Source organism: Melozone crissalis, unplaced genomic scaffold, assembly GCF_028551555.1.
Source record: "Melozone crissalis strain CALT ecotype California unplaced genomic scaffold, PUWL_Pcris_2 ptg000019l_1, whole genome shotgun sequence".
In the NCBI taxonomy this organism is placed as follows: Eukaryota; Metazoa; Chordata; class Aves; order Passeriformes; family Passerellidae; genus Melozone; species Melozone crissalis.
Genome location: NW_026535797.1, coordinates 19,646,609 through 19,670,151, shown reverse-complemented (window position 1 = coordinate 19,670,151; position 23,543 = coordinate 19,646,609). Strand labels below are relative to the sequence as shown.

The 23,543-nt window shown below is 45.3% G+C and overlaps 2 protein-coding genes across 6 annotated transcripts in view; one reads left to right on the top strand and one right to left on the bottom strand.

Moving 5' to 3' along the window:
• GBF1 (golgi brefeldin A resistant guanine nucleotide exchange factor 1) overlaps window positions 1-20,761 on the top strand; it is a 97,884-nt gene extending 77,123 nt beyond the window's left edge. For 3 of the 5 annotated variants that reach the window (XM_054276646.1, XM_054276642.1, XM_054276645.1), the window contains 23 exons: window positions 1,746-1,948; window positions 2,359-2,482; window positions 2,779-2,904; window positions 3,495-3,577; window positions 5,768-6,004; window positions 6,914-7,007; window positions 9,607-9,783; window positions 10,254-10,318; window positions 10,420-10,543; window positions 11,122-11,193; window positions 11,748-11,842; window positions 12,282-12,435; window positions 12,574-12,796; window positions 14,037-14,200; window positions 14,514-14,760; window positions 15,153-15,352; window positions 16,283-16,433; window positions 16,783-16,913; window positions 17,266-17,367; window positions 17,936-18,049; window positions 18,287-18,464; window positions 18,663-18,800; window positions 19,118-20,761. In XM_054276646.1, the coding sequence (XP_054132621.1) occupies window positions 1,746-1,948; window positions 2,359-2,482; window positions 2,779-2,904; window positions 3,495-3,577; window positions 5,768-6,004; window positions 6,914-7,007; window positions 9,607-9,783; window positions 10,254-10,318; window positions 10,420-10,543; window positions 11,122-11,193; window positions 11,748-11,842; window positions 12,282-12,435; window positions 12,574-12,796; window positions 14,037-14,200; window positions 14,514-14,760; window positions 15,153-15,352; window positions 16,283-16,433; window positions 16,783-16,913; window positions 17,266-17,367; window positions 17,936-18,049; window positions 18,287-18,464; window positions 18,663-18,800; window positions 19,118-19,404 (3,489 nt within the window). In that variant the 3' untranslated portion in view covers window positions 19,405-20,761. The remainder of the gene's footprint in view (window positions 1-1,745; window positions 1,949-2,358; window positions 2,483-2,778; window positions 2,905-3,494; window positions 3,578-5,767; window positions 6,005-6,913; window positions 7,008-9,606; window positions 9,784-10,253; window positions 10,319-10,419; window positions 10,544-11,121; window positions 11,194-11,747; window positions 11,843-12,281; window positions 12,436-12,573; window positions 12,797-14,036; window positions 14,201-14,513; window positions 14,761-15,152; window positions 15,353-16,282; window positions 16,434-16,782; window positions 16,914-17,265; window positions 17,368-17,935; window positions 18,050-18,286; window positions 18,465-18,662; window positions 18,801-19,117) is intronic. The other 2 variants (XM_054276647.1, XM_054276643.1) reach the window with 1 other exon arrangement.
• The window catches only part of PSD (pleckstrin and Sec7 domain containing), a 178,572-nt gene that overhangs the window by 92,188 nt on the left and 62,841 nt on the right, over window positions 1-23,543 (bottom strand). The gene's annotated exons all lie outside the window — the stretch shown is intronic.

Here is a 23,543-nt window from a genome sequence, read left to right as displayed (position 1 = left end):
CTCTCTAGGAAGTTTACTGCAGTACTTGGAAATCTTTTTCTTTACCTGTAGCACAGTGCTGCAGTGGGGTAATGGTGGCTGTCTTCCCCAGCCACAAGGACAGTGGGGGGAAGTGATCATCAACACAGTATTCAAAGGAACCACCGAATTTTACCTTAAATCTTGCTTTCATAGCAGCTCAGCTTGATGGACTCTGTGAAAGTCCATTTTTGAGAAGGGAGCTTGCATAGTGTCTCCTCTGTTCTAACTGAAAACCTTTGGTAATACTCTGGCTTTGCTCTGCTGGAAAACAAGTTTAAAAGAAATCAAGAGTAGGGGGCAGGAAGATGTTCATAAATCTCCAAGTTTGCCTGGGGAAAATTGTTCTCTGACTCTAAATCTCCAAGTGGTTTCATCCTAAGCACATACACAGGGCACACCAAACACTCAGCTTTAGTTATGTTGATGCTGACCTGGCATCAGCATGTTCTACTACCTCCTTTAACCTCTGAAGTAATAAACATTGCCACAGTTGGAAGGAAGAAAAAAGCTAAATAAAAGCAGAAAATAAATTGTGCATCAAACAGAAAATTTTCTTTGATGTTTCCAAAGGTGGTGACCAGAAGCTCGGAAGCACAAGAGTAACATAATTGTAAATGCACTGCAAATTGCCAGCAGTCCATTCTCCTTTCAAATGGTTTTAAGAAGTCTCAACCAGTCCATAGAATATCTCTGGTCTTGGATTTCAGGATTTACAGCTGAATAGAAATGCTGCCAATGTTACGCAGTCCCTTCAGGCCTGTTAGACCAGGGCAGTGCATGGTTATTCTTTCATTATGGCCTCACTGGGTCTTTGTGCACTCCGTGCTATTTCAGGGTCCATGTTTCATTGCAGTTTTGAGGATGCTCACACAGGCAGGGGAAGCAGAGACCAGAGGGTTGGTGGCTTCTGAGGTACCGAGAAACCCAGGGGAGGTAGTAATCATGATGGTGACGAATTTAGTTCACTAGGTCATTGCTAGCAGTCTGATCATGATAGGAGCTAACAGGGAACTGACATTTATTCTGGTTCCTTAGTAAAGTTCATACCATTGTTTGTGCTTTTGGTTTTTCTGAACAGCACCAAGAACATTCAGTTAACCCTTTCTTAGTTGTTTTATTACATTGTGACTATGGTACAGTCTAGTTTCCTAGGAGGGCAGATGAGGTGGCTTTCTTTCAGAACCAAATAATGTATCTGCTCTTCCCAGCCTACAAATAACCTTGTCAGGCTGGAATACCAGATGTTCCTGGGACCATCTCTGGCAAATGTTGAATAAGTGCTGAGGATTCTTGCTGCCTGACTCCTAATGGTGAGGTAGTTATGAGAACCTGGAGCCAAAGGGACAGGAGAGGACAATAGAGCAGTGCTGCTGTTGTAACTGGGTAGGGCTGATCTTGCCACATGTCTGGGGTTTATCTGCTGTGTTTACAAATGAGAGCAGGTGAGCCATTTGAAGCAGCAGAGCTTATTGCTCGGTTAGACGTTAAAGGTTTTCGGTGATGGCAGCTCATGCTTATTCTGTCCAGTACTATTTGATGGTAAAACTTTGTGATGAATGCAGGTTTTCTGTCCTTCATTAGCCTTTTTCCTGGATTACACAGTACAGTAAACTTGATCATGCTAAGGCTGATTTTTCTTCTGTTTTGTTTTTGGTTCAAATGCCAATAACGATCTAAAATAAGAAATGCACTTCAAGCTGTAATTATCAGAATGTTTCCTGCAGCTCCTGATAACCGGCACAGAGCAGTTCAACCAAAAACCAAAGAAAGGGATACAGTTTCTGCAGGAGAAAAACCTTCTTGCCACCCCCATTGACAACAATGAAGTGGCCAGGTGGTTACGGGAAAATCCTCGCCTGGACAAAAAGATGATTGGGGAATTTGTGAGTGACCGTAAGAACATAGACTTGCTGGAAAGCTTTGTGGGGTGAGTGTGCTTCTGAATCTCTTCAGTCAGGAAACAGTGAGAGTTAAGAGTTTAATAATAAAAAAAGCAGTAGAATGGTAGTTCCTGGAGGCATTGGATTTTTATCACTTGCTTCTCTCTGTACTGCCATGCCTTAATTCTGTGTGTCTCTTGCATATGTTAACACCTTAAATATGTATGATATTCAAGTGCCTTTCAGCTGGGCCAGTTTCCGTGAAGACTGGAGAGACAATTGCATAATCACTTGTAAGATTGTTGACTCTCCTTTATTGTTTTTGGCTGTTCATGGTACATTTCTTTTCTTCTCACCCTCCTCTCTACTGTCTAAGCAAACAAGATTGTAGTTATTAAGTTTATCTTTCCTTTCCTATCCTGTTTCAGCTTCTCATTGCATGTCATTGTTTTTGCAGGACTTTCAGCTTCCAAGGTTTAAGGCTGGATGAAGCTTTACGACTTTATCTAGAGGCCTTTAGATTACCAGGAGAGGCACCTGTAATTCAGAGACTGTTAGAAGCCTTCACAGAGCATTGGAGGGTGTGTACTTGGTGGCAGAAAGAACACAGTTTTGAGCTTTCTTGTCCATCTGCTTGCCATGGTGGACATGTCATATCAAATGGCCTATATAACTGCTCTGCAAGCAGCAGCTGTTGTTTTGTAGGAGCTGGCAGGGGTAAATAGATTCCTGGGCTGCTTTTTAGAAGCTGGAGCCAGAACCTGGGATTTTTGTTTGTCCCAGAGATGATTCAGTACTGTGGTTAGGAAAATGGCTGTTTTAGTCACTGCTGTCACTGTTCCTGTAGGATTCATTTGTGCATATATTTGCCTTTCAGAAATCAAACGGGTCTCCGTTTGCCAATAGTGATGCCTGCTTTGCCCTGGCCTATGCAGTTATTATGCTGAACACTGATCAGCACAACCACAACGTCCGCAAGCAGAATGTCCCAATGACTCTGGAGGTGGGTGTTGCCAGTGCAGGCATCTGTCTTCCCTGCTTTGAAAACAGTGTAGTACCTCTTTTTATCTCAGTGGCATTTTCTCTTTTCTTTGGCCTCCTTCATTCATGTACACAGTAAGCTGGAGTGCAGTGCCACAGCTGAGTACAATATGAGAGAGCAGCTGTAGGCAAGAGAGAGCCTGAAGAAATAGGAGCTTCCCAGAAAACTTAACAAATTCTTCAAGAGGCTTGTGTTTCTGTGAGCAATCTGTATCCTCAGATGTAGGAACATAGAGAATATTGTTCTACTGCTGTGGGCTTCTACAGAGCTCAAGTCATGTGAGTGCCAGTGCAGTGGTACAGGCCTGCCGTTCTGATGTCCAGCCTCAGCTAAGCACATGTTGTGTCTCTGCTCTTTCCTTGTGAGAATAGACAGGAGATGCTGCACACCACTCCCACTAAGAATAGCAATTGACCTTTGAATTTTGAGTCTGTATATTGAAGAATGCAGGAAAATTTCCTGGCCCCATGAAAAACAAGTGGAGTACTGATCCTAGCCAAACAGTTAAAGTTGGAGATACCTGGAGTTAATGCTGGTGTTACTTTTTTCAGGAGTTTCGGAAGAACTTGAAAGGTGTGAATGGAGGCAAAGACTTTGAACAGGACATCCTGGAAGACATGTATCATGCCATCAAGTAAGACTCAACCTGCCCATCTCCATGTATTCAGAGAGCAAAGCAGAGTTGTTGGGTCAGTGAGATACCTGGAGAGTATGGAGAGAGACTCATCACTCATGTGCCTGTTTGGCTCAGACTAAATTCCAGCTCTTTGTGGGGTTGTGGTAAACAAGCTTGTCACAGCAATTACACATGGATTTGTATCTTGGATTTTTGCCATGGTGGTTTAATCCAGATCTTAAAATAAATTTTAAAAATATGTTACTTCTATGAATATGGGAAATAATGGCTGAGCAAGACCAGCACATGTGAAATGCTGTATAAAAGAAAGCTCTGTTCTCTAGATCAGGCCTTTAGAGGTTTTTAGAACTTTTTTATGCGATTCAAGAGATAATCTCATCCCCAGGGCAGCACTTTGAGCTCTTCATTTGAGGCTGCTCTCTGCACCAGCCTCTTCTGCTACCCCTGAAGCTCTTGGCACACAGAGCAGTATTTGAGGAGAGTTCCTGGTGGCTGAGGCCCTTTAGTGCACAAGCTGGCTTTGGCTGGGAAATTAGTAAATTTACTAATCAAAAATTAGTAAATTGATAAATCCAGGCCCAGCCAATTTGAAGCTGAGAGGATTACATCTTTGAGGAGACAGGATGTGATTGAGTCTCAGCTGATTTCCATCTGCAGGGGCAGGCAGTAGCTGGTGCTGGGAGCAGGGCAGTGTGCCTTGGCTGACCCTTCCCTTTGAGCCTTCTCCAGGAAGGTGGGGTGATGCCTCTACTGAATATCTGGAAGTTCTTCAAGACATAGCTCTACCTTTCAAACAGAGCTCTAATTTTGATTGGCCTCTCTCCCCTGAGGATGTTCTTAATGTTTTGAATAGTACACTGAGCATATACACATACGTTTGTTACCCAGTGCCTCTATCCCAGTCTGTTTCCCTTTATCCCCCCTTCACCAGATATTTCAGCTTTTCCAGTATGTTCTATGATTGGAATAATTGATGTATCATTTCAGTATTGCTCCATCTCAGATTGCCTCAGTGTCATAGTTGAGACTGAGGAATATTTATTTGTATTATTAGGGGGAAAAAATAACACTGCCATCTGTATGAAGTAGTGTGTGATTTCTTCAGGGCCTTACCATTTCACTTTTGACCACATTTTCATTTCCTGAAATTTTCCAAGTAAACTCATTCACTTGTTTCTCATAATTTCAATCATATATGAAATTTTAGAAATAATGCACTGTTTACTGCAAACTTACTTCCCTATATTATCCCAGTAATAACAGCTCTTGTCAAAATATGCCAGCACCTGAAGCTGAGAAGAGCTTATTTCTTATGCATAAATCAGGAGCAGTTTTATAGTTGTTGTTAGCGCATGAAAATTGCCTCTTTGGCAATTGAAGTATGTTATTTTTTGGTTGTTGCAGAAAGAACTCTTCAGATTGGCTGTAATCTGCTATTCTTAGTGGCTTTGAGACTCTTGTTCACTTAGTTGGTCATTTGCAGAGGATTTTCTCTTGTGCATTGATAACCAAGTCTAGAGAGTATGTATTTAGGCTTTAGGTTTTTTAGTCTAGGATTGCAAGCAGTATTTGGCATTAATCATAATTGTTTTATTACTGTATAGCTTCATTCTGGTTAGAGTAAGGAGCTGTGGAATCCTGGTTATAAATCCCCCATCATACTTTTGGTTTCTTGTTTAATTTTTAATTTTATACTACTTTCCTTTCTAATATTTGATTTTGGCATAATATGAATATTTCCATTATTCTTATGCAAAGATACTCTTGCCTACTGGTGACTGCAGCAGTGTAATATTTCATTTTAACTGGGACTAATGATGCAAAGAGAGCACTCTAACAGAGTGAGAGTTGGATGGAGGTTGAAGCTTTGCCACTGTGCTGTCCAGAATTTCCCATCATTTAATGGCAGTTTATGGTGTGTTTTGCACTTGTAGCAGTAGATTCCTGCTTCTTCAATACTGACCTTGCACAGTTGCTGCTGTGTGATTCTGAGAACCATTAGACTTTATATTCAGGATATCTAGGAAGGGCAGGCGAAGCAGGGAGGCCTAGGAAAATCAGGAGCTGGCAAAATCATTCCAGAATAGGTATTGCTTAGCCCTGGGACTACGTAATGAAAGACACTGTGTAAATGTTAGGTTTGGCTCAGAATGAAAAATTCAATCTTTCTACTTTCCTCCCTTGTAGAAATGATGAGATAGTGATGCCAGAAGAGCAGACGGGTCTGGTGAAGGAAAACTATATCTGGAATGTCCTGCTGCATCGTGGTGCCACTGACGAGGGAATATTTCTCCACGTGCCTCCTGGAAGCTATGACCATGACCTGTTCACCATGACATGGGGGCCCACCATTGCAGCACTTTCTTATGTTTTTGACAAGAGCTTAGAGGAAACAATAATCCAGAAGGCTATCTCTGGTTTCAGGTGACTCTTACCTTCATAAAGACCCAGAAGAGTAAAAGTGGGACCATTGGCTCCTGTTTATCTGCTGGAGAGACATCACAGTGAAAAGCAAATGTTGCTTTTCCTAGCAATTGAAATGCACTTTTTTATGACCTGTGATCCTCTAGTGTTCTGTCATTTGTGTCAGTTCATCACATCTTGGCCTCTCTGGCTTGCCAGTCACTGTTTAGCTTGACTGCTGTGTTGTAATAAATTAAAGTGCCCCGGGTACATCTTTTTGAACTCCAACCTGGTTACATTTAAGGGACCTACTGACACAGCTAGGCTGTTTAGAAGTGAGGGGGGGAAGTCACTCAACTGGCACAGTGATGCTGACAGAATCTCCATGTAGGAACAAAACCTTTCTACTGTATGATCCCATAGCTGTGGCTGAATGGGATGTGTTCTTTTTTCCTTCCAAGATGACCAGTACTCAAAACTTGTCATCTGTGAGCAACTCTATTGGAATGATCTTTGGTCATGCTTAGATCAGACCAAAGGATGCTTTAAGCATAGTTGTAATGCTTTGTCAGCACACTGCTGTAGCCATGATACCTTTGGAAACTGGACTTCAACACTACCACCAATCTCAGCAACTCTCATGTTAGGACAGGAGGTTGGATATAATGCTCAGGTGCAAGTGGGCTGTCTGTTTAGACTAATTTTAAATTGATTCTTGCATCAGCATAGACAAGTGTCAGTATCTATGGATAAGGATTGAGCTTATTTAAGCAATAATAGTAGACTTCTATATGTAAGCATTCATTATGAATGAGTGGAGAGGAAGGTCTAAAATGTCAACAGAGAGGGTCTCAGATTTGCTGTCTTGTAGACAGACTTGTCTGTGCTGACTTAGTACATTATTTATTGTTTTCTTTTTCCCCCACCCAGGAAATGTGCAATGATTTCTGCTCATTATGGCCTTAGTGATGTGTTTGACAATCTCATAATTTCTCTCTGCAAGTTTACAGCTCTCAGCAGTGAGGTAAGTTTGCAAAGAGGAGAAAAAAGCATGACTTCTACTACACTGGAGCTCTCTTCCTCTGTTAAGCAGCAATATTTGCTTCTTTTAGTTATTGTATCTGTAGGTATCTGTCAGCCCCTGCCCAGAGTTTTCTGGAGGAAGTAATGGGAGATGTGTAGTGAAGTGGGACTTCCATAGGCCAGGTTCAAATATGCAAATTTTCTTTTACTCACAAGTATCAGTTTGTGCAGAGCAGAATGCCTTGATGTAGAATTGTGTATTCACCTATTTGACCTGAAGAGACTTGGGTCTCCCTGTGATCCCAAGCAAGTTCACACATTTCAAATATTGACTATTCAATGACAGGGTTTATGCAGTGCCCTGGGGGGACTGTTTTGTGAGATGTACTTCCAAAGTGTGGGAGCTATGTAGATGCACAGCATAAGCATAAAGGGGTTAGAAAACAAATGCTTTGAATTGTCAGTTGGGGTGTGGACTGTGGTAATCAGATCAGCTGTTAGCCCCACATTGGCAAGCCCTGAAGGCTCTTCCTTTGGGGTGTACCATGAGAATAAATTCAGGGTGCTGTGGTTAGTGTAAGCTTTATTGCTCTAATTTATTTGTGTGTTACAGTATCCCCCTGTTTTTCCCCAGAGTGTTTAACAGACAGTGTGGGGCAGACCATGCTGTCTGCTAAGGAGTAGTTGACAGCAATTCCTGTAAAGGGTCAGAACTCCCAAAGGATCTTAGAGTATTGCTCTCAGAACCAGTGCAAGACCCTCAGTGAGCAGAACAGAATTGCCACACATATAGGAAAGGGAAACAAGATCATTCAAGACTGAAAACATTGGCGTAAAAAGGCCAAGACAGGTGAATTTTTTGAAAGACAAAGAAATCCCAAGCAGAGGGTTTGCTTTAGATTCCCTCTTCCTGCACAGCTCACAACAGTAAAGATGCAGTATTTGATCATCCTCAGGCACACCAGACCTTGAGACTACCAATAGGTAACGCAAGCAGAAGAATGTCTGCCATGAAACAGTTTGACACAGATTTACACAGCAGAAGCAACTAGACTAGGCTGAGCCCTCAGATGCACCAGCTATTGCTAGCTGCATCCCATCTAGTTGAGAGACTGGAATCTTGAGCAGTCTGAGGTCTGACTTAATCAAGTAAGCATGTCTTTTGATGATGACATAGAATCAGGAACTTCTGGATTTGAAGAAGGCTGAGTTCTTATCTTTGGCCAGATTCTAATTACATAGACTACTTTCTGCTGTCCTAAATACCTGTAAGGCTTGGGGACAGTAGTGGAATAGAATAACTGAATAAATATTTAAGAGTATGGAGGAAGGAGAGAAGGAGGGGCCATCTTCAGAGGACTGAAGAGTCAAAGCAGGCATCCTCTCCATGCACTGCAGTTGCTATGCATGGCCACTTTGATTGAAAGAAAGGAAATGGAAAGGAACATGGAAGGTCTTTAAGTGATTAGGAAGGAGTGCCCCACTTCATGATCCATAATTAAGACTCATACTGACTCAGTGTGTAAGTAGTAGCAAAATCTGTGTGTGTGGTTTTCAGTGATGTGGCTTCTTGCCAGAGAGCAAAATCAGGCGTATTGCTGTTTGCACCCTGACACTGCAGAGATACATATATTCATGTAGTTTCCCCATAGCAACGATGGAAAAAACCCAAATTGGTTGTTACATTTCTGCCAGATTTCAGATTGGCATTTCTAATGGAGTTTGCTTCTAAATCAAAGACCCATTTTGATAACAGTTTTTCCATCAATTTGGCTGAAGCAAGAGAGTTTTTCTAAATTTCAAATCTGAGATAGGATACACTGACTCCTTCAGTCCCTTGTCTTCTCTTCCATTCTTGGTGAGGAGATAAGTATGGATTTTGTCCACACAAACAAGAGAATGACAAAGCCCATCTCTTCTCAAAAGGAAGATTGCAATGATTTTAAGTAACTGCAGAATCATGGAGCATGTTACACTGTTTGATATTAGCTGACATGGTAGCTGGTTTGTTCCTTGCTTTGGCAGTGTATGGTTGGTTTCAATGACTTAGCAGGCTTTTTGTATTGTGAAAAGCTGTGAGTGCATTGAACAAGTTGTGAGGATTTGAGATGCAGCAATCATTGGCAGAGACTCCCCATTAGGATTGAATTACTTTGAATCTTGCTGTTAGGTAGTGGTAGGAGTAATTTTGCAAGTCAGTAATGGTTTTGGCCACAGTTTTCTTCTCTAACAGCACAGCAGAGTAATTGCTGCTTCCAGAGGAGTTGTGGTACTTTTAGTAGGAGGCTTTGATCTTAAGCTGAGTTCCTATAGCAGGATAAATTAGTGGGTTTTCAGCAAGCACTTTCAAAATGTTCTGAGTTGTCATTCTTGAGGAGTTTATAACTAGGTTGTTCAGTGATTTAACTTGTATCTGGTAAGCTACCTTGTCCTTGTTTATGTGCAAAGTGAATGTGAGCTGAGGAGTTATCCAAGCATCATACAGAGAATTGTTGAATTGTTATCTTTCCCATAACCAGTTCTGAAGCATCTGCCCTAATTTCTGTTGAAAAGAAAACATCTCTTTCTGACTGATTGCCACCGCCTCTTCTTTCCTGCAGTCTATTGAGAACCTGCCCACTGTTTTTGGAAGTAATCCCAAGGCCCATATTGCAGCAAAGACAGTGTTTCACTTGGCCCATCGCCATGGTGACATTCTGCGAGAGGGCTGGAAAAACATCATGGAGGCCATGCTGCAGCTTTTCCGAGCAGAGCTGCTGCCCAAGGCCATGGTGGAGGTAATAATTAGTTGGCTGGCTGGATAACTGAAGAACTAGGAGAGTGGGAAGCTGGCTTTTCATAGAGCCAGTTCCAAAAGTAGGAGAGCTCTCTTGCGAAGGCCTGGCTTTGGTAATGTACAGAACTTGGAAGCCTGTGAAGGATATAGTGTTCAAGTTGTGTGCAGCTTCTTTTGTAGCTTGTTTCTTTTTTTCTCATTTTATTTCTTGTTAGATTTGAGGAATACCAGGATTTATTTTACTTGAACAGATTTTGAATGTTGTGCAGAAGAGGGACATGCTTATGGCCATGAAGTGCTAGAGCCCTGCATTGGTGTTACCACATGAGAGCAGCACTTCACTGACAGGGTAGTGGGGTGAAGACCTGGGTTTGACTGCACATGTATGGGCTGTTTGGTATTGTGTTTCATCACTAAGAGAAATATAATGGGGTTGGGGAGGTCATATGCATGTCTTGGTCTGTGTTCCAGGTTGAAGACTTTGTGGATCCTAATGGCAAAATCTGTCTTCAGCGTGAGGAGACACCATCCAACCGGTGAGTGGCATACATGTCCCAGGCAGTCTTTCTTGTGCCAAGGTTGGAAAATAACATGATTTCTTGTTTACTTACTGATGCTGGTGTCTTCTGAATTGCAGTGGTGAATCAACAGTACTGAGTTTTGTTAGTTGGCTCACCCTCAGTGGGACAGAGCAATCTGGTATGAGAGGGCCATCTACGGAAACACAGGAGGCAAAGCGAGCAGCTTTGGAATGCATAAAGGTAACCTATAGGCTGTAGAAGAATCTGTTTTTTTTTCTTGGTGACAGTACTATGTGGGTAACAGGTAACAGAAGTATAAATATGCATGCTTCTTGGCAGTATTGCAGGTAAGAGGAGACTTAAGAACTGAAAGAATCTACAAAGGAGCATATCTGAATTGACAGCTAAATGGTCTTTTGTGCTGCTGTGCACAAAGGTACTAACACATCAAAACAGGAATGATTCCTTAGGCTGGGATCTGCCCTTGGCATCACAGTCCTATATTTGAAGAGATGTTAATGAATTCTCAAACAACTAATCTTTTCCAAGATAGTGTAAAGGTATATGGTGCCAACAAAATCTGAACCTGGGGTTTGATCACTGTGTGGCCAGAGGAGTCATCTGATAAAATCTGTCTAGCAAAGATGAGGTCTGTTAAAAGCAACTGATGTTAAAGAGCAAACTAGTTGGAAGGAGTTTTCCTCCAGATGATAACAACAACCTGTGTCTTTCCTGTGAACATGATGTGTTTCTGGAAGATCTGTTTGTATGCCTTCCACAACCCCCAGACACACAGTTGTCTTTTCTGTATTTTGCAGCAATGCGATCCTGAGAAGTTGATCACAGAAAGCAAATTTCTCCAACTTGAATCCCTCCAGGAGCTCATGAAGGTGAGAGAGATATTGGGCAAGGGACTGGGTGGCAGTGGAACAAATATGCTATGCATGATAGTGGATATGTGCTGTGGACTCACTTAACTCCTCTGTCCTCAGAGGAGGTCTTGGAACTATTTGGGATGTGAAACTAGCTTTTAGTTCACCTGTTAAAAGTAACTTTTGTGCTGGCAGACACAAATTGCTCTAGCAGTAGAAGAAAACATTAAATTGTGGAATGCATTCCAAGAGCCTTGAGAACTCTTAGTGAGTATTTTTAGTTCTGTGCCAAAGCTTAAAGATTTTCAGGTGTGCTGTGTACCTAATGAGAGAATTCGAAAAGGCAAGAACTCTAGAGAAATATTTGACAGTGTGTCCCTAAGTAGTATGGGACCTGCCTGCTGTGGGAGATATAATAAGGCTGGACACATTAGCCTTTGGGCTAGAGAAGCTCATCTCCCTGGGGGAGTGTCATCTCCCTGGGGGAACATTGTGCTCCTACTCCGATTGTCAGGAGTTCTCCGTTCATTTTTGGGAGCTTGTGATTCATAAAAATACCATGGCTATTCCAGGCTCTAATCTCTGTGACTCCTGATGAGGAGACATATGATGAAGAAGATGCAGCCTTCTGCTTGGAGATGCTTCTGCGGATTGTTCTAGAGAATAGGTACGACCTTGAAGTAAATGCACATTCACTGTAATGTCCCTGCTTTACTGCAGCTGCTGCCTGGGTCCAGGGAATGAATTCCTTATGTCTGTGATTCACCAGCTAAAGCAACATGTGGCTGTAATTTCAGGGCTTAACAATTCCACTATAGCATGTGCAAACAGAAAGGCTATTAGCTCATGAATTAGTGCTTGATATCCTGAAATTTGGAGAATATAAACTCCAAAGGGAGAATTCTCCCAGCTGATTGCTTTGCAAGTAATGAGTAAGAAGTTTGATCATTTTGTTGTTTCAATGTGTCTGTTCTTGTACCTCCCACCTGGAATTTTTATTGAAGTTAAGAAATGGTGGATGGTCTGGAGTTGTGGGAGAGGTTGCTGGGTCCTGCTTGTCTCATGACCTTTTGTTCTACCCTTTCCCTCCTCCTTGTTGTGGCTAGGGACCGTGTGACCTGTGTCTGGCAAACTGTCCGAGACCACCTTTATCACCTCTGTATCCATGCAATGGAGTTCTGCTTCTTGGTGGAGAGGGCAGTGGTGGGGCTGCTGAGGCTGGCCATTCGACTGCTCCGTCGAGATGAGATCAGTGCACAGGTAAGGGATTTATGAAAGGCACTTACTGGGGTTTTGTGGCTATACCCTGTGACACAGGAAACCAGTTGAAGGAGTACATTGTTAGAGAATGGAGTGTAAGTAATAGGGTCTGTTATTCTTGTCTCCTTCTGTGGCCAGGTTCTCCTCTCATTACGTATCTTACTAATGATGAAGCCAAATGTACTGTCCAGAGTTAGCCATGAGGTTGCCTACGGCCTCCATGAGCTCCTGAAGACCAATGCTGCCAACATTCACTCTGGGGATGACTGGTACACGCTCTTCACCCTCCTGGAGTGCATCGGGTCTGGGGTGAAGCCACCCGCAGCCCTGCAGGTTACAGCAAGGGCAGATAACGACACAGGTAAGACAGGCCAGCTTTTGCTAGGAAATCTGATGCCTGCCTGCCAGATAAGCAGCTGCTTCCTCAAGCTTTTCAATTAGCAAAGGGGACTGCAAGAAAACAAAGCTGATATTAAACTACATTAGCAAGATTAAAGACCAGCACCTGCTGTTCACTCCTCATGGTCTGTTCCTGTCCCTATTCTGCCATCTCTTCCTACTCAGTGAGCAGCAATCCAGGTGCTAGTCCCTGGGGGGTGGTGGGAGGAAAACTGATATCAGTTCTGGCAGCTGTAGGAGGTCTTTGCTCTACCCAAGGAGCATTTTCTGCTGGTTGTGGTTTGGTGCCTTGGGTACCGTAATCTCTTATCTGGGCATGTAATGTAAACCCAGCTGCTGTTCCTGTCATATTTGCTTCTTTTGTGGGACTGACTCTTTTCTGTCCATTTTTAAGGTTCTCATAAAATGAGTTGTTCTTTAAAATTATATTTCCAGATCCATTTGATTAATAGTCCCCAGAACCATTCCCACAAGACCAATGCAGTATTTCTCAGTTCTCTTGACTGTGTTAGAAAGGAGGTCCTTTTAGCAAATTGTTCAGTTTTGCTTTAGCCAGCTGTCAGAATATTTGAAGGTGATGTCTTCAGACTTCTAAAGCAAAGAGCAATAAAGGAATTTTCTAGAAGGTTTTTTTTTTCTCTTTGCTTTTCTAGAACTTCTTTAATAGGTCCTGATGCTTTGTGGTAGACAGATGGGAGAAGCATGATTTTAAAAATACTTATGGACTTTGCTCCCTGGATTAATACAGACCTGTCTCCTCTTCTCTCTCCTTTATTTTTTCTTTTTTCTTTTTTTTTTTTTAACCGTTTCTGTCTTTGCTGATAGAGCAAACTGCTTGACTTGGCACCTTACAAGTCAAAACATTAGTTCTCTACCTCCTGAAAATGTTTGGTGCCCTCTGTTCACAGAAAGTCTGTCTATCTGCTGATGAGTTTCTAGATGGTGTTGAACAATGGAGAGGACAAGTTTTTACTTCTCAATAACATATCGGTAACTTAAATTTGTCCCTTGCAAGGACTTCTCTCTTGAGACGTGTGAAATTTAAGGTTATCCTAAATGTCAGGGCAGGTAGATCTGACAGGTGTAGAACCATTTGTGATTCCTGGTTGATGCTGATCTGGATTGTTACTCCCTTATCCACAGCTGCTCTTGCAAGTTCTTGATTTGGCTTTGATCTAAACCCCATGTCTTTTGTCTTAAAGGTGCTCAATCAGACAGCGAGGTGTCCTCCTCCTATCACCCAAGTGACACGAGCCTGGACCGTGGCTACACCTCTGACTCCGAGGTGTACACAGACCACGGGAAGCCAGGCAAGATGCATCGCTCTGTCACGGATGTGGACGTCATGAACAGTGGCTGGCTAGTGGTGAGTAGCCAGTGGGCTTCTGGTGACCAAAGGGGACTACTCCTACCATGGTTGTGAGCAAGGGTGTGGTATTGAGAGAAAGAATAAGACTGCAGAAAAGAGAGTTAAGATGAGCTGATAATGTAAAGGCAGGATAGGGAGAGACACAGATGGAAAAGAGAAAGCTTTGAGGCAAATGAGGAAGAAAGGGAAATGGAACCCACCTACAGAAACATTACCTGTGGGCTTCTGAAGAAAGGCCCTTTCAGTGTGAGCATGAGATGCTTCTCGTTATGCTACCCTCTCCTGCTTACCTGCTCGCTGTGACCTGCAGGTGGGGAAAGATGACATCGACAACTCCAGATCCACTGCTGGGCTCAGCAGGCTGGGTCCATCACCTCTCGTCAACCAGTACAGCCTGACGGTGGGGCTGGATTTGGGCCCACATGACACAAAGTCTCTCATGAAATGTGTGGAGTCCCTGTCCTTCATCGTGCGAGATGCTGCCCATGTTACACCTGAGAACTTTGAACTCTGTGTCAAAACAATACGTATCTTCGTGGAGGCCAGCTTGAATGGGGGTAAGATGGCCCTTCACTTGTCAACCAGGATTCAGCTTGGGGTGGCCAGTTGGCAAGCAGTGTGAAGTATACTGTCATGAAATGAGCCCCCAACCCAAAGAAAATGGTCTACCAGGAGAAAAGTGTCCTGTCTGCAAGCAGCAGGGACCTTATTCTTATCCCCCTCCCTGGGATGGAGGGGAGGTCTGGAGTTGATGTGGAGACAGCAGTATCAGCTCTTGCAGGAAGTTGTTCCTATGGGGCACTGGGTCCCCTTCAAGCACGTAGTGGTCATTTCAAAGGACAGGACTCTTTGCTGGGGATATCAAAAGGTGGCTGCCCTGTGTGTTGAAAAGCAGAACATTTTGTAGTGGACTGTTGTATATGCAATGTTGTTGCCTTTTATGTTCTAGGCTACAAGTCCCAGGAGAAGAGGGGGAAGAGCCACAGGTATGACAGTAAATCCAGTCGGTTAAAAAAAAAGCCCAAAGACAGCTCCACACGGCGATCCCGGGTCCTGAGCCAGCACCAGGCACACACACACAGTGATGAGGACGAGGACGAGAGCATCCCTGCCAGCTACCACACTGTGTCTTTACAGGTTAGTCAGGACGTAAGTATAGCAAGGATTTCCTCCTCTCCTTTCCCATTCTTAGGGCCTGGCTAGGTAATCACTGGAATTCTTTGTGGGGAAAGGGAGGGCTGCATCCTGGATAAGTAGGCACTGGATGGCAGAGGGTGTCTGTGGGGGCAATATGTGGTTCTGCAGTAAAAGAGGAAGGCTGCAATTTGTACTGGCAAAAGCAGACTAGCAATGGAGAGAGAGGTCCTCTGAAAAGCAAGGAGGAGGTCTGAAGCTGTGAGTCACTGTAGTAGGTAAGATGGATTAAGGTCATTTGGAGACATGAGGTTCCTGTAGGATTAGCAAGGAGTCTGACAGGGCATCTGAGCTTGAGGAAAGGGGCTGAGGCTCTGGAATTTCAAGCACAGAGGACTGGGCTAAGGGAGTAATTTCTCCCCAGCTGGTACTTCAAAGGTGTGAAGGCATAGGCCTGCTGAGTGCCAGAATGTTGGGTCTCAGTTCAGTAGTAAACTGACTTAAGTGCTGTCATAAGCCCATACAGGTAAGGGAACTTTGCATGTGCTTCACATACCTTTTTTTAAGGAAAAAAGTTGCAGAGTTGTTCTGGACTGCACAAGTGAATCAATGGGTTTATCCCTCTGCCTGGGAGAGTCAATGCTCTGTGCGAGGAAAGAGCCCATTCTTCCTTTAGACAGGACTGAATGGTGTTCCTCAGAGATGGGATTGACGTGACTGCTGAACCGACATCAATCTTATTGAAGATACCTGGCACTTGACCACTTAGGGAGGGCACAGACAGCAGGGCCTGACACCATCTCTATAACTCTGTGTGGCTGTGTACATACATAAAGCATGCTCTAGTAGCTTGAGCCTTTTAGCCTTGTTTGGAGAACAGCAGAGATCAGAGTTCCTTCAAAATTTAAAGTCCTGTGTGTTTCTTACTGTGCTGTGTACTTGCAGCTCCTGGACCTCATGCACACGTTGCACACGCGAGCCGCTGGCATCTATAGCTCCTGGGCAGAGGAGCAGCGACACCTGGAGACAGCAGCCAGGAAAATCACAGCGGATTCCCGAACACTGTGGTCCAACTGCTGGTGTCCTTTGCTACAGGGTAAAGCCATCCCCTGGTGATGACAGTGAGCAGACACTCTTCCAAAGTAATGGCAGGAAAGTTGAGGAGCCAAGAACTAACTGCAGAAAGCAGGCATAGGTTGTTTTTAGGGTCTGTTTTAATTGAAAAAGAACTTGGATCAGATTTGGAAAAACATCTTTATGATGAGTTAGCTGCCAGCATGTTTTTGCATCTGGTAGTAGATTGCCAGTCTGTGGCCTGGAACAAGTATGATCTTTTTTATTCCACAGAGAGTTTTTGATCTTCACTAGACTTTTTACTCTAGACTGGGGAAGTAGGGGATGTGACACTTTCCCTGTGGGCTTTGCCCTGAGTCCCTCTCTTGCAGGTATTGCCTGGCTGTGCTGTGATGCCCGACGCCAGATCCGGATGCAAGCACTCACTTACTTGCAGCGGGCCCTCCTGGTACATGACCTGCAGGCCCTGGATGCTCTGGAATGGGAGTCCTGCTTCAACAAGGTAACCACCTGCCTGGCATGGCCATGTGAGCAGGGCAACATTGTCATGAAGAGCAAAGCTGTGTGCAGGAGAGTTGTCCTCCTTCAGCACTGTCTCCTTGAGAAGCTTGTTCACTGCAACAGACAAGATGTTTCCTATTCTGGTCCTGTGAAAAGTTCCTCCCTGCTTAGGCTTCTGACAGGGCCTTTTGGAATATTGAAGTGAATCCACTCATGCACATCCCGTTGCCACCATCATGTCCTCTGTCCAGAAGCCACCAGTCCCTAAAGCCAGTGCCTTTCTGTAAGGCTGTGTGTTAAAATCTCACCGGTCATTTTTCAGCTGTGAAATATACATGTGTTGGATCCAACAGGTGCTGTTTCCTCTGCTAACCAAGCTACTTGAGAACATCAGCCCAGCTGATGTTGGTGGAATGGAAGAAACTAGGATGAGAGCCTCAACACTACTCTCTAAGGTGAGCACACCTCTGCTGCCTAGGGAAACTGTGTTCCTCAAGAAAACCAAACTGTTTGCTGTGTTCACTTCTCAGCATCTCTGATCCAGACAGGTGTCAGGGTTGCTAGTTTGACTATGCAGTGCTGGGCTTCTCCACCAGCTTCAGCTGCTGGGACATGCCTTCTTTCCAGAACTGTCTCCATGATTCTAGTCCTTGGAAGAGTTGTCAGGAAGAGGTTTGTGACTTTATGATAGAGAGAAGGATTTCACTCAACATTAGTTGAAGACAGTCTATTCTTGAGGTGAAATGATGCACATCACAAGCTGATGGTTGTGACCTGAGGCAGAGGTCTGGAAGGGCTAGAAGACAGGGTGATGCAGACTGCAGTGGCCTTCCACAAAGGAAACAAGATCCACTTCTTCACATACACAGCTCAGAGGAGTGGAGGCCTGTGGCATCCTCAGGCCAGTCCTGTGCATGTTCCCAGCCTGCCACAAGGAGGGGGAATCCAGATTTGTGAGACTGGCTTGTTAGTGAGTGGCAGCCCCTATACTACTTGTTGACAGTAGTTGTGGTTTTTTTCTAGGTATTCCTACAGCATCTCTCCCCACTGCTCTCACTGACCACCTTTGCTGCCCTGTGGCTCACAATCCTGGACTTTATGGACAAGTACATGCATGCTGGCTCCAGTGACTTACTGGTAAGGTGCTGGTTGCAGTCCTTTGGACAACCATTTATCGCATTTTAACCTTCTAAACTTGGAAAGTGTTTCGATTTGGTGTGGGTTTTGGGGTTTTCTTTTAACTTTTTATTCCTTTCCAAACCATTTTGTTCCATGGTTTCTTGCCCTGGCCACAGTTTCCAAGGCAGCCCATTGGCTGTTTTGAGCTTTGGTTCCTTGCTACCTGTCCATTCTTTGTCCTGTCTCTGATTATAGCTGGAGGCCATTCCAGAGTCTCTGAAGAATATGCTGCTCGTCATGGATACGGCTGGAATATTCCACAGTGCTGACTCACGGACAGGATACTCAGATCTCTGGGAGATCACCTGGGAGCGCATTGACTGTTTCTTACCTCGGCTGCGGGATGAGCTCTTCAAACAGACAGTCATCCAAGGTACCAGAGGCTGGGAAACCTCAACACAGGTTTTGGACAGTACTTGCCCCTTGTCCAGTACCCAGCTGCCAGAGTGCCTGGATGCTGATGAAATGAGTTGTAGGAGGCTGTGGGAACTTGGCACAAGGGCAAATTGAGGGAGGGCGAAAGGAGTGAGTAAACTGGTGTGTGATCTCACTGCATGTTTTGTCTTCCTAGATCCTGTCCCCAGCATACCAGTGGAGCAGCAGCATCAGAAAACAATAGTGTCTGCAGTGCCCTCTTCTCCTGTAGGGGATGTGAGACCATCCACCCATGTGGCTCCTTTGGAGAAGCCATGTGAATCGGGTGTCACTGGTGAGTCCTGTTTTCTTTTTTCTGGAATCACTTTCCCAGAATGGTGGCATAGATCTGCTTTGCTTTGCTTTAGCATGATCTCTGGTGACCAGGCCTATAGTGTTGTGAAATGTTGTGCTTCCATATGGATAAGTTGTTGCTGAGGCTGTTGGGGTGGGCAGAATGCCTGTGATTGACCCCTGCTCTTCAGGGCCTTGTATGAACGGGCAAGTCTGAAAAGGCACCTGAGTTGATTTTTAGCCCTGCTTAGTTTTGAGCTAATAGGTGACTTTGTCAGGAGCTGTGTAAGGACCTATTTTGTCTGTTCCTTCTTCCAGAGTCTGAGAAAGCCACTGCACCTGCCTCACCCACCATCAGCACCTCTGCCTCTCCTTCCTTCCCAGCATCAGCTTCAGCAAAGTCAAGCCCCGTTACAGACATACCTCCTACGACAGCACAGCCACCGCTCATCCTGCAGCCTCTTGCCTCTCCCCTGCAGGTTGGGGTGCCACCTATGACTCTTCCAATCATTCTCAACCCAGCTCTAATTGAAGCCACCTCTCCTGTTCCCCTCTTAGCTACTCCACGGCCCACTGACCCTATGACAAGCTCTGAAGTCAATTAGTTGGAGGATGTTGGAGAACTGTCTGCTGAGGAGGCTCTGTGGGTGGAGGATGCTGGCCAAATGTTCTCTGGTAGTGGGCATGTTTGTTTTAAAATATGATGCTAACCTGAGCAGAAGGGCCGTTTCCACAGTCCTCTGGAGTATGTCCCATCCTGCTCCCTTCTTGTGGCATCACCTAAAAATCTGCCCAAAAATCCCTGTCTCCATGGAGGAGTGCCCAGTTCCACTGACCAGTCTCCTTCCTGCCTGTGCAATCTCAGGGGCCAGGCAATGCCTGTGTCCAGCAGCCTGGGACCAAGCTGCCACCAGTTCATCTGGTAAAGAGGGAAAACTTATTGATGTCACACCAGAGAGGGGCTGCAGTACAGAACTGCCTCTCAAGATTACTCAGTCCAATCCCTGGGCAATTCCCCAGCCATTCCCTAGCTTTCCTGCTGACTCTTCTGGTTGTACTGCTTTGTTTGGGATCTAAGCACGCCTGGGTTCAGCAGGTAGAGTATTTTATTAGAAATGTGGATTGCTTACAGTGCAGCTCTCAGATTGCTGCGTAGGACTTCTTGCCTGCTGGTACATGCTTTCCTTCCTGCAACACGGATGACAGCAATCCCCAAGCCAAATAGAGATTAAGGAGAAGGCGAGTCTGATAGGGGCTTTCATCCCTGTTTCTGTAAATGTAATCAGGCTTTCTGGTTGGAGAAGGCAAATCCAGAAGGCTCTGCCTAGCTGAGAGTAGATGAGAAGGAAATGCTGAGAGCAGAGCACAATGGCTGTGCCTCACACAGCACTTGTGGGGCAATCGTGTTTTGTGCCACTCGCTACCCATTGGTCTCTGGCTCATCAGCCCCTTCCTTAGGAGAAAGGAGAACATCCCCTTCACCTACAGATGTGGAGATCTGTGGCACCTGCTGACAGATGCTCAGCAGGTCTGCAGTGGTTTCTCTTGAAGGCTCTGAAGAGAAAGCACCTTCTGCATCTTCTTTTTGGGATCCCATGTCCTCGTACCCCCCGAAGGCCCCTGCAGCTGAGGCCCTGGCAGTGATTCCTGTGCTTCCATCTTGCTGCAAGGACATCCCGCTCTTTCCCCGCTCATGTCCAGAGCAGAGCTGGCTGCCTGCCAAGTGCTGCATTGCTCATCCTCCTCCTCCTCCTCCCTCAACTAGTTGGCTAAATTCTCAGTAATTTCAATCTTGGAAATACCCCTGGTGACTGGGAGGGGCATGGATGGGACTCCAACCCAGTGTGTCCTGTAAGGAGAGGAACCTGCAGTTGGTGTGGGAATACAACCAGTGTACATACAGAGTAAATGGCTAAAATCCAATGGACTTTTTACAGTGTAATAAATACATCCTGTAAATGACTGTTCTGGTGTTAGACTCCTTTTCTGTCATCCAACTTTGGCTCAGAGCCTTGGGAAAAGGGGAGTTTGCTTGTGAAGGTGTTGTGCCCTGGCTTCATATACCAGTGCTCTGTCTGCAGGGAGCACAGGGGGACTTGTCAGCTTGGGGTGGGGGGCTGCAGTGGAGGTTAGCCATCAAGGGACTAATCAGGAATGGTTCCCATCATGGACAAAGCAGAGCTGTAATAGTGAGATTGGCTCTTTCAGATGGCAATAGCTTCACATGGGCTGTAAAATTTCTAGTGTTACATTGGTAACTCATGCACCACCAGGACTGGGAGCAGAGATGAGGACTGAGGAGGAGGTGCTCTACTCATCTGGGTCATGGTGCCAGAACACACACCTTGGTGACAGCTCAGCTGACATTGGTGATTCTCTGATGAAGAAGAAATCCTTGTTTCCATGGACAGGACTCAGAGTTGGAGAGGGTGTGAGAGATGCTGGCCTCTTCCAGGGCTAGTGTTTGCCATGGATTTGAACACCTGCACTTCCCTCCTGGGATTTTCTACTTTGTTTCACGGCAAGATCCATGCAGTGCCACAGTGTCCTCCGAGCTATGTGAAGCACCAGTGCCTTCTCTATTCCAAGAGACTCTTACAGACTTGGTAAGTGGGTAAAAACTTAGGAGTTCGTTTAAATTGCATGAGAAAAGGTCTGAATATTGCATAAGGGAAGAGTAATGTGCATACTAGAAAAGTCCTGGTAATAAATCCTGGTTCCCTAACCCCATTTGTACCATTCCTGGAATATTTTTGCTGCTGCAGCCCTCTTCCTCACCCTCCACTGCCTCTAGATTATGTCTTTCCAGCCCTCAGATGTTTTCATTCATGCATTTGAGTCCTTGTGCTGCTCATGGAGTGCTTCTGTATCCAGCCCTCCCTCTGTCTTGTCTTTCTGAGCCTTCACTTCTATTTGCAGCTCTGTTTTTCTGCTTGTTGAAAGCTTTAGATTATTAACTCTTGGTCAGGTGCCTCGATGTCAGGACTGCGGCTTTGATCCCCAGGCGCAGGTGGTCCTCTGACTTTTTGGGGTGGTGTCAGCTGACAGCAAAGCTCCATTTTGCCAGCTGCCTTCTGATAGCTGTTTTGGGCACATTCTGTGTTTTAACACATGCTGAGTTTGCAAACCCAGCTTCTACTGAGAGCATTACGTCTCAACTCAGACAATTATGGTGCAAAGCAAATGCCACCTGAGAGAACTGCAGGAAGTGGGACTAGAATGGAAGGAATGTTGACTGGAAAGACAGAATTGCACTTTAAACAGTTTTCACTAGGCTGTAAATAAGAATGGACTGGAAAACCAGAAAAAGAACTTTTTGGATGTTGTTTGGATTTTGCAAGAGTGAAGTTTAATGTTACAGGGAAAAAAAACAGGGAAAGTACTGAACGGAAAGGAAATCAGAATCAACTGTCAGGTAGCATGTGCTGCCTGATATGTTAACCACTACATCTCTTGAACTCTATTTGGAAGTTAAATTGCATAAAAGTCAGTCATGCTACTAATGGCTGTTGGTGAGGAGTGGTGTTCACAACAGTACCCTTTAGATTTGTCCTAGCATATACTTTGTCTAGTCTTGGACTTTTTTCTCATTTTTCTCAGGGTCTGACTAAGTATTTTCCAGAGGAGGCTGAACAGACATCACTGTGTGTTGGATTTACCTGCCTCTTCTGTTCCCATTTATATCAAGGACTTCTACTGCTAAAACAGAATAGAAATATGTGCTGGGATTTAGCAGATGTCTGTAGAACGCTTTACTGTGGAGCTGGTGTTTTCCTCATTGGTATGAAGTTACTTGTGTGAGAAGTCCTATGGAATGATAAGCCCTGACTATAAAACATACATTTGGCACTGAAACGTGTGAAACAGAAGCACTGCTGCTTTCAATTTCAATTTAAAAACTGGGTCTGAGCATACTCAAAAGGTCTGTAAGAAAGATTTCCAGGACGTATCAACAGGGAACTGGCTTTTTTAGAAGTTACTCTCAGCCCTATAAATGCCAGCTGTTGAACTCCTCTGGAAAAACGTATGCCTGTTACGGAGGGTGATGTGTTCTGAAGCCACTGTGCCTGGCATTTTCGGCCCAGCTGAGCAGAAGGCAGCCCGGCGGGGCTTGTGCTTCTCGCCTGTGGCCCCGGAGTGATCCGAGCGCTGCCAAGGCGGCTGGAGGCGGCAGCCCCGCACAGCGGGCACGGTTCCGCTGTCCGTGAGCTGTGGAGGCTGCCGGGAGAGGGAGGGCCAGGCCTGCTCCCGGCGGGCGGACAGCAATGCGCGGGGCAGCTTTGGGAGCACAGCCGGCTCGGGAGCAAAGCTCTGGAGTGCAGCTCTTGCCCCGAACTGATGGGCTGAACAGCGAGGAGAGACCCTGGGCCCGTGGGGAGGCTGCTTGGGGCACAAGTCAATGCAGGGGACGATGCGATCCCCCCACGACTACAATTCCCAGTGTGCAGTACTGCTCCCGCAGTTGTGTAACCAGGGCCCTGGCCCGGGAGAGGTGGTGGGCAGCCAGCGCTCCTCTCCCACACCGGCCAGGGTCAGAGCTGTCCCCGGGCAGCTCCTCTCTGCAGACGGCAAAGTGCAGCCTTTATGAGCACAAATGCTGCGTTCTCAAGGGCTGTGCACACCGCTTGGCGATGGAGGATGTGTTGGGACTTGAAAGCACATCCCCACAAGCAGCCGGGGGCCAAGAGGGCAAGTTCCTGCTGAGTTCCCAATAGGGAAATGGGACGTCCGTGGCCTTACCACA